At 33.1% G+C, this 9,981-nt stretch overlaps 1 protein-coding gene across 2 annotated transcripts; it reads left to right on the top strand.

The window, feature by feature from the left end:
- The first annotated feature begins 5,810 nt into the window (after positions 1 to 5,810).
- Positions 5,811 to 7,464, top strand: LOC111997449 (protein RGF1 INDUCIBLE TRANSCRIPTION FACTOR 1). 2 transcript variants are annotated; one of them, XM_024029534.2, is made up of 4 exons: positions 5,811 to 6,004; positions 6,127 to 6,363; positions 6,470 to 6,610; positions 6,906 to 7,464. In XM_024029534.2, the coding sequence occupies exons 1-4, from the start codon at positions 6,002 to 6,004 to the stop codon at positions 7,248 to 7,250; spliced, it is 726 nt and encodes a 241-aa protein (XP_023885302.1). In that variant the 5' UTR covers positions 5,811 to 6,001; the 3' UTR covers positions 7,251 to 7,464. The 2 variants fall into 2 exon arrangements, with proteins under 2 accessions (XP_023885302.1, XP_023885301.1); XM_024029533.2 differs by having other exon boundaries at positions 5,820 to 6,004; positions 6,118 to 6,363.
- Positions 7,465 to 9,981: the final 2,517 nt, after the last annotated feature.

Genomic DNA, 9,981 nt, shown 5'->3' with positions numbered 1-9,981 from the left:
GTAACACAATAATTCTTGAAAAGTTAATATATTTTAAGACAGTGATATAACAATTAATTAATATTTTTTTACGTTTATGTTTTCTTAGTTTTAAGTTATTTTATGTTAACTTTTAAGTTTTTAAAGTTAATAAAAGTTATCAAAATCTTTAAAATTATATCTATGATAGTAAAATAAAATATTACATATTTTTTCTTCCGAACATACTGAGAACACACATATAAGAATATCCGAACATTTCTATATCCAACATGAACACACTAGAGATTTTAAAGTTTCAGTACTTTTTAACTTTTTACCAAAATATGTCACATCATTCCACTTATTAGATTTCTCTTACTTTTTCTTTTGGGTGGGTAACTACCAAATCTTGGCCTTGCTACAAAGGTGAAAGCTCTAATTAATTCATAAGACTATGTAGAAAGGTTAAAGGTACTACTCCTAGGGCACACAATGATACCACCCATAAAGCTATTTACTAAAGACAAATATGTCTCATTAGGCTTTTGTTTTTTTTTTTTTTAATACTGAAAATGTACTAAAATATACTTATACTTTCAAAATGTAAAAAAAAATAAATAAAGTTTTTAAAAAAGTTTACATAAAAACTAAAAAAAGTTAAAAATTAAAAGCTGAACTTATAAATTGAAGCCAAACAAATACCATGGTCTACTAATGATTAGGTTTAATTGTTTGTTGGGAATAGTATTTACTCAAAATAGATTGGGGGACACAAATAGACTATATATTGCAAAAATTATATGAGAAATCTCTAAGTACGCTCACCTATCCTGTTGATCAATCATTATGTGTTGCAAATGGGTATAGAAATTTTTAACATTATTCTGACATGCCTAATTTGTTTACCTAGATTAGGTCTTTGAATCTTTCAACTAGAATACATATACAAGATAGATTTTTTTTTTTTTTTTTGGGGCATATCTAACCAATCCACTTGCTTTATTGCTCTTGCTTTCATTTTTAATTATCATGGGTGAAGTTTGAGTTAGCCATCCCGTTCATCATGCTCGAGCTAGGGTCACTTAAAACAGCCAGGGAATTGACCCTAGAGGACATATATAATATAAAGTAATCTCTTAATTTCTAGTTGTTGCATTTGGATTTAACAATTTAGTCAGGGTTTGATTTTGCTTGAACGAGGAATAAAAAGTATTTAGTCTTTGTATGTTGTAGTTGAAATTTGTAAATTATGAAGCTTTGCACGTATATGAATTAATTAGAACTCATTAGGTGGAAAAGTCATTCCCAATTTGGTTATGAATTTCTCTACCTTTGCATTATGTCACTTCCCTTTTCAAATGTTTAACCTTAACTAAGGATTGCAAAAGTTTTCCTTGTTCTTACTTTACACAGGTTTTTCCTATCTCAAAAAAAGGAAAGAGTAGGGAAGTATTTATATTATGTCCCATTCCATCTTGAATGTGTGTATATATATTATGTCTTATATTCTTGAATGTGTGTGTATATATATTATGTTTAACCCTAACTAAGGATTGCAAAACTTCCAAAACACTAGTCTCTCTCTCTCTCTTAATATTCTTATCATCATCACTAATGAAGTGCATTTAGCACTTGCATGCTTTCGATGTGACAACTTATGCTTCCTGTTTGTAATACTTAGTCAGATTTGTCTTTTGCAGCAAACTGAAATGGTAGATTCTAAAAAGTCTTGGTTAGCTAATGAATTACCAAGGCTTGTCAGAAACATTGGTTGAGAGTTTGTTGAAAAAGTAGCTAAGCAATAAGTTCATTAATAGGCATATCAGTGTGGCACTTATAATTAAATAGCCGGCCAAGGAATTTGTAAACCTCTAGCTAGAAACTTAGTGCTGGTTTCAAATTAAACCCCACCTTTTAAAAGTTAAAAATAAATGTTATGCTTCCAAAAATGTTTCAATTCAAACTATAAACCTAGTAATACGTGTGATGCCGTTAAATAATGTCAATATATAATAGATCATATTCAGCAAAAAATATATATATATATATATATAATATAATATAATAGATCATTGAAATAACAACACAACGTCATTTTGTTTAAGTATATATCTTCCATTAATGGAATCACCATAAATGGGTATAGATATTTGTTTGCATTGAAATATTTTTAAAGTGTAGAGTTTAATTAATTGGAAATTTCTGAAAATATTTCGTTTAATTTGGATCCATGCATCCCTAAATTGGAGGTTTAAAATATAATTTTTTAGGAAGAAGAATATTGAATTTTCATAAAATGGTGAACTATATTAAGATTATCAGAATTTTATGAGTGTAAGATTTTTAAATATTTAGATGGAAAGTATTATTTCTAGTCCATTATTGCCCAGATCATTTTCTTAGGATAGAGCTTTTCTTTACCTTCCATTAAGACTTCATTCAAATAATGCATATATAGAATTAATCCAAATTCTTTGATTTCAAGTTCTCATATCAAAATACAATAATTTTAGTATTAAAATAGACATAGGGATTAATATTTGAGTACAAAGTTCAAATCTTTTGCTTAAGCTTGCACATAATATAATCTTAAGGAGATGGTACCACATGGGAGAAGAGTAGGAAAGAGAAACATTCCTGCTCTACTTATTTAATCGAGAATAGAGCTTCAGCTTAACTAAATTTTAAAGAGTAAATTCAAAATACTAACACCCACCTCGCGCTTATATCCATGCATGGATATCACTAGCTTAGACATATTAATTAATGGTTCTAAAACCTGGCATGCACTAATCATTTTGAAATTTCAGACTCCAATCCAAACTCATCATTCTTTTAAGTTCATATATCTAAACTCATATTTCAAGAGTCTTGTAAGTTATAGCTCAACTATGATATTTTAGTGTTTCCAACAGAAATATGCAATGTTTAACTCTTCCTCTGTTAAATATCGAAATATATATATATATATATATTAGAGTAGTGATAAACTCTTTCCCCTGATTCTTTTTAGATTCAAATCCAAACTCGTCATCCTCAAAGTTCATATATCTAGACCCATATGTCAAGAGTCTTGTAAGTTGTAGCTTAACTGTGATATTTTAGTATTTTTAACAGAAACATGCAAGGTTTAACTCTCACCCCTCTACAAACTATTGAATTATATATATATATATATATATTTCTAGACTCACGTGGAGCTGATATTTCTAGAGAAGATGGATTAGTCATTAGAGTAGTGATAAACTCTCTCCCCTGATTTTTGGCTGAACAATTTTACCAAAAGCTGTGCTTTGCACTGTGATGAGGCACGCCATGATTTTGTGACCGCCAGAACTGTAGGTGCATAATTGAATGGTAGAGAATAAGAGGGTAGAATGGGAATGATACAAGATAAGTAAACAATTTCTTGACAATGCAAACCCCAAAGTTAACTCTTGGTTGGAGCATAGAGGCTCATGAAGCGAGGCCATCCTCAAACTTAGCACTAAAGCCCTTAATTTATTAGGTCATTTTTATTTTCCTTAATTACTATAGTGCTTAGTGAGTTGTTTTTGTTTGTCAAATGTTTGTGACAAAACCACATTATTAAGGCACAGTTTCTCCATTAGTGGAGTGGTTGGTCTTGGTTGTATATGTTGCCATGTTTGATTCCCCAAAAACCGGGTTTCTTTCTTCTCGTACATGTCTTGTTCATAACTTTTCCTATATATCTTGTTATTGTTAGGCGATGCTGGCACTAGTGACTCTGATTATTTCTGACCTGATACAAGGCATTTGAATAGCACATAATGGGTTTGGTTAATTTGCATATCTTGTTGAATGTGTTTGGTTGTCCAGAAAATGGAGGATACATAACAAAAGAACATCAAAATTTTGAGTATTTTGATCAATTTAGGTTTGGATGTTAGGACAACTAACCCATCTACGTAGCATGTCAATGAACTATATGGGCCAATTGATCGAGCCCCGCAGAGGACATGAAGTTAAAAAATAGTTTCTAGGGACACTCAACCTATGAGCTGGATTGAAGATAAAAATTGCATTCGAAAAAAAGAAAAAAAGAAAAAAACTCAAAAAGTAGAACATTATAGGGCATATATATTAGCACTGACACATTGGACACATGAGGTGGAGTGCCCTAAACAAGAAAAAATTAATGGAAAATTTTCAAATTTTTTCACTTCCACTATTTTAGAGCAATCAAATGGGAAGTTTAGAAGAAAACATTATTTCATATGTTTAATTTATTGCAATTTATTCTCACATAAAAATAAGGTAATTATACAATACTCTCAAAATACCACAAATGCGTATTCTCCTCTTTCATATAATTGTGAGTCTCACTAATTAAATTTATGATGGGACCCACAATTTATGTGAGAGAAAAGAATACACATTTATAGTTCTCTCAAAGTATACAATAATTTTCCATAAAAATAAACTTTATGTGCAAGACTCATAAATGTACAGCCTACTAATATTTAAGAAAAAGAAAGACCTAAGTACAATACTTAAGTGTTGTTCCTTAAGATCTCTTTTTAAGATTCTAATATGTGAAATTTTTTTTATGGAATAGAAGAATATTTTTTTAGTTAAATAACCACATAGCTGAATTTTAAGATAGGAATCTAAATAACACTAGAAGAAGAGGTCCATATCCAGGAAGTTGACACGGATCCTGCTACTTTCTTTGGTCCCCTTACACACACACAGAGCTGAGCAAGAAACGGTCAGACTCGTTACGACGTTAGCTGTGAATTCATAAAACAAATCTATGGGATCCAACGGTTACACAGTTTGAATCAAGGTCATATCAGTAGGCAGTAAATTTTGGCAACTCTTCTAGGTAGAAAATCATTGAGGTATTTAATAACTTGTTGTCACTTCATGGATTGCCAGACTATATTAGGTAAATTCTTTAATTATCTATATATCTTGGATTCGAAATGGTTCCATGGAATCATTTGGGTATTTACATTTACCTACTTATTTCCATGCTAACATGATTAGAATTTCACAGTTTTGGTTGGTTAAACTCAGTATATGTGTTACAATCTTACATATCTTGTCCCTCCTTAATAATGTTAGTCTCTATTCTCCATCAATTGCTCTAGTTTCTTCTCTTTCAGATCTGAGACACAATTAATATAGTAGGAAGAATATACTGAAGAAGTAGAGAAGAATTAATTAAGAGAGGAGCAGAAAGAAAATATCTGGCAAAAAAACTAATTTCATAGAAAAGATTAATTCTTTTAAGTAAAGACCCTTTTTTGCTTTTCGTACGTAGTGTTTTATTAACCGACTTGGCCGACTTAATAACAAGGAAGTGATAAAGTTGCTTGAGTCTATCTCCACACTTTTGGATCAAACTCAAGCGAGTCTTTAACTCAAAAATGTAAACGACAATCAAGTGGACTGTAATTATGTCATGTATGTGATAGTACTAGTCTCTTAAAGTTAAATGAAAATAAAATAAAAAAATCGTGAGTCGAACTAGGGTTTCTATTATTGTAACTAATATTATTACAATTAAAAATTATATAAAAAAATCAGCATATTATTATTGTTTTTTTCTTTATTTCAAAGTCCAAGTGCAAGTGGGAAGCTCCAGCAACCAATTTCACCAATCAAGAGATTAGAATCAAAGAAAAAATGGTTAAAAAAAAATTGCAATGGCAGCTCCTTCAAGAAGAGTTTTAGTTAGTCTAGCATCAGAGCTCTTTAGCCAAGAAGATGAGAGAAAAATAAAATAAAAAAGGTTTTAGACAATGGGAGACATGGAAACAGCGCCCACGTTCCCCTCATATCTTACTTCCTTTCTTTATTGCTTTCTCTCTCTTTCATATGACAAGGCCCACCTTATTGACAAAATGGTGTTTAGCTCTTCAAGGAATAAATATATACCCTTTCCTTTCTTGTGAAACTCCATAAATACTCTTATCTCCATGCCCTAGTCTCTCTCTCTCTCTCTTCTGTTTACACCACTACCTTGATAACAGCTCAAAGGGAGCTCTATCTTTGAAGTGTTTATGTGATCATGGTGTGTTTCTCTCTCTCTCTCTCTCTCTCCCTGTGTAGCAAAGTTTTAATTGACTTTTTTTTTTTGGTTCATATATTTATTTATTGGGTTTTTGTTACAATTCATGTGTCTAGGGAATTCAGAAGCCTGCATGGTTGGAAGCCCTCTACACCCAAAAATTCTTTGCTGGGTGCTCCCATCACGAAACAGCAAAGAAGAATGAGAAAAACATTTACTGTTTGGATTGTTGTACAAGTATTTGCCCCCACTGTTTGCCTTCACATCGATTCCACAGGCTTCTTCAGATTCGTCGATATGTATATCATGATGTTGTTCGGCTTGAAGATCTTCAGAAGCTCATAGACTGCTCTAATGTTCAGGTAATTAGTACACAAAATAAGGTTAATTTTCTCTACCTACTGTTATGTTTCAAGCATAATTTAATTATTTTATATAATTTTGCTGAATTAAATGAAACTCCAATAGGGTTATACAATCAATGGTGCCAAAGTGGTGTTTATCAAGAAGAGACCTCAAAACAGGCAATTCAAGGGTGCTGGAAACTATTGCACTTCCTGTGACAGAAGCCTCCAAGAACCATTTTTTCATTGCTCTCTAGGGTGCAAGGTAAATTGTGATGATTATGTTTACCATGTAATTTTCTTTTCAAGCTAAACTTTAAACTAATTTTCATGATTACTGAGACAAATCCAAATGTTATAAGTCATCACAATTCCAATATATCAACACAGATGCTCATTTTATGTAGCAATGAAAATCCTTTAGAATGCAATTCAATTGGTCCATAGAAAAGTAAATTGCGATTGAATCATGCACATGACGTGCAATTTTGTACTAAAAAGCATCAAATTTCTAAGATTTATAGTTTAGTTCGTGACAATATTGAGTGTGAATTATGTAGGTTGATTTTGTGCTGAAGCACTATAAGGACCTTTCTCCATTCCTAAAGGCTTGCAACACTTTACAACTAAGTCCTGACTTCTTAATGCCACAAGACATGGGAGACGACGAGATGACTAATGAGACACCTCATTCTACAATTGTGGACTGTGATGAGCCAATGAGCTCGTCCTCAGGCTCATCAGGGTCTGAGAACATGAGTGTGGCATGCACTCAGATTGTCCGAAAGAAAAGAAGTGGGCTATATGTGTGTGCAAGATCAGCCAATAGGGTTTCTAATAATGAAGACATGGCTACAAGCATGAGTAGAAGAAAGGGCATCCCTCATAGATCTCCTATGTGTTAATTAGCAGCAAAGCACTGCAATTAGCCTATTACTAGTACTACTACAATTTTAATTTTGATAATTTGACTGAATCCTACAAATGCTTATTGTCTCTCTCTTTCTCTCTCACTGAAAATTAAAGTTTTAAGTTAATTTAATCACTTGGTCGGGGTGTTTTGTCTTAATGGCATCACGTGATTCCCAATTCCAATTTATGGTTTGTACATTTTTCTAAGGTTTTCTTCATATCATATGATTATTATTATTATTATTTACAACATTATTAATTCAAATCATGAATTAGAGTGTCTTCCAGCAACATATAGGCATATACTTCTAAACCTACCAGATTTATTTGCACATATTTATAACTTGTAGTCTATGACAGTGCAAGGCATTTTGTACACTTAAGCATACGAATACCTATAGGGGCACATGTGAATTCCCTGCGTGTGCTTGGCAAATTGATCATTAACTAACACTAAAATACAGTGTTACTGCTAAACCCTATAATCTTTGTCACACTCTCATGATGGGTCCTAAAAAGGGCCTTCCTTTGACTTTGACTACAACTAGGGACAGTACTGAGTACACCGTCCTTCCTCGAAGAGATAGAGAAATAGGGTTTGAACAGTAATTTTGACTAGTCAAACCCCGAAAATTTTTTTTTTTTTTTTTGCGAAACCTAACCCTGAAGATTAATATAGTAATTAAGGTGCTGAAAGAACTAAAATGTATATTTATATGAGTGTTGCTTCATGAAACATTCTCTCTCTCTCTCTCTCTCTCTTAATCTCTTATGGCTTGTTTGGAAGTTTAGAGAGGGAGGAGAGTAGAGGGGAGTAGAGGGAAGGGGAGTAGTGGGGAGGAGAGTAGAGGAGAATGATTTACCTTCACCTTATTTAGATGTTTTTAAAATTAGTAAGGGGAAAGGGAGTAATTAGCCCTTTCCTTTGTGTAATTTTGTTAATATAATAAGGGTAAATTAGATAATTTACTTGGTCAATAGTTTATGTACTCTACTCTCCCTCCAAATCTCTCCAATTTGGGGGAATTAAAATTGGGGGGGGCTAGAGGGAGTCCAAATCCCTCCAAACTCCTCCAAACTCCTCCCCCTCATTCTTTAAAAAACTTCCAAATAAGGTAATTGCATTACTCTCCCTCCCTCTACTCTACTCCCCCTCCTTTTTTAAACATCCAAACATGCCATTAATGTATCATATGAGTTCAGCCTAATTAAGAGCAAGGCCTGCATTCGTTTTATAGTCTTGACTCCCAATCACATTGCCACTTTTAGACGTCAAAGGGTTTCTTAATTTCTTACTACCATATCATTTCCATTGGTTAATATATAGACCATCCAAGTTTATCCTAGAAAGAAATTCAACAATTCTGTTGTTTCAAGAACATTAACATTTTTTGTAAAATAAATCATTTTTTAAAATGCATTTTCTAAAAAACTATTTCATTTTCCTATATTTGGTAGTAACCTTAAAATAAGTTCAAAAACTATCATTTTACCTTTCTTATTTAGCTTAGAGTGAGATAGAATTGTTTTCCAAAAATGTTTTAGTGGAAAATTACTATCTCATATCAATATAAATAATGGAAGTTAATAGATGACAAGGGTAATTCTGGAAGAGGATAAACTCGTTCACATATGAGGAAGCCGACGGTCCTAATGAACCCGTCAACTCCACTTGTGCATTCATAAAGACGAAAATGACGATATCATAGGCCGACGACTCCACGCCCGACGACTCCACACCCGACGACATCTGTGTAAGACAACAGGAACGCCTAGGCGGGATAAGAGGTCGATGGAAGGAAGCTGACGGGGAGAAAGAAGCCTATGACAGGTCTAACGTGGCCTTGCTTGGCCTCCACGAATGGGTATATAAGGAAACGTCTTGTGCTCCACAGTTAACCCTAATCAAGAGGATTCCTACAAGAAAAGGATCCCGCAAGATATGCGTATTAATGAGGATCTTCCCTGCAAGGAAATACCCTCTCCGCCAAGAAATGAATGTCAGATCTACGCTACTATAAAAACCCCTAAACTCTTACAAACTAAGGTACGCATAATTTACCCAAACTCTGGTACTCTAAAGTTGTGAAAAATTCTCTAACTTAACATTCGGAGAGTATTTGACCGGTACCACACGATACTCTCTGTAGGGTCTTCTTCTTTTTCTGTGTTGCGTAAGTCTTGTCTCGAGTACGTGAGGGCTGTGTGACTTACTGATGATTTTCGACATCATCAATAGATAATTTTCCTTTGACTTTTTTTTTTTTAAATACTACCAAATAAAAGAAAATGTGAAAAATTATTTTCATATAAAGTTTTCCATCAAAACAAATGGATATATAAAAGATTTTGTGGTGGGTGATCTGATTACACTTAGTTTTTTCTTTATCAATAATATTGGTTTCATGACCTTTTTTTCACAGCCACAAAAGCTCTAATCTAAATCCGGGGATTGACAAAATTGGGTCATTAAACCCACTAATTGTAACACAAATAAAGAAGTCCAATATGGCCTAGTAAATTGATGACAACAAGAGGCCCACGATACAAGCAGCCTCAGGGAGGGCCTAGTGATCTCCCAGTTCGCCACAAGGCTGTCCTAGATTATGAAACCCACGATCACCTACAAATGAGCACCTATTTTCTCTAGAAGGGTGGCACAGGGCATAGCTTAGCCCATTATGAGTCCAAATTTTTTATACTCATTTGATTAGGAAACAAAGC

Source organism: Quercus suber, unplaced genomic scaffold (genome assembly GCF_002906115.3).
Source record: "Quercus suber isolate HL8 unplaced genomic scaffold, Cork oak 2.0 scaffold_6, whole genome shotgun sequence".
NCBI lineage: Eukaryota > Viridiplantae > Streptophyta > Magnoliopsida > Fagales > Fagaceae > Quercus > Quercus suber.
The sequence above is the reverse complement of the archived record's forward strand: the minus strand, read 5'-3'. Positions and strand labels throughout refer to the sequence as shown.

What these genes read in the sequence shown, in the direction of transcription:
- LOC111997449 (XM_024029533.2), top strand. An exon ending in TAGACTGCTCTAATGTTCAG is followed by an intron (nt 6,364 to 6,469) that starts GTAATTAGTACA and finishes AAACTCCAATAG; the next exon opens with GGTTATACAATCAATGGTGC. An exon ending in ATTGCTCTCTAGGGTGCAAG is followed by an intron (nt 6,611 to 6,905) that starts GTAAATTGTGAT and finishes TGAATTATGTAG; the next exon opens with GTTGATTTTGTGCTGAAGCA.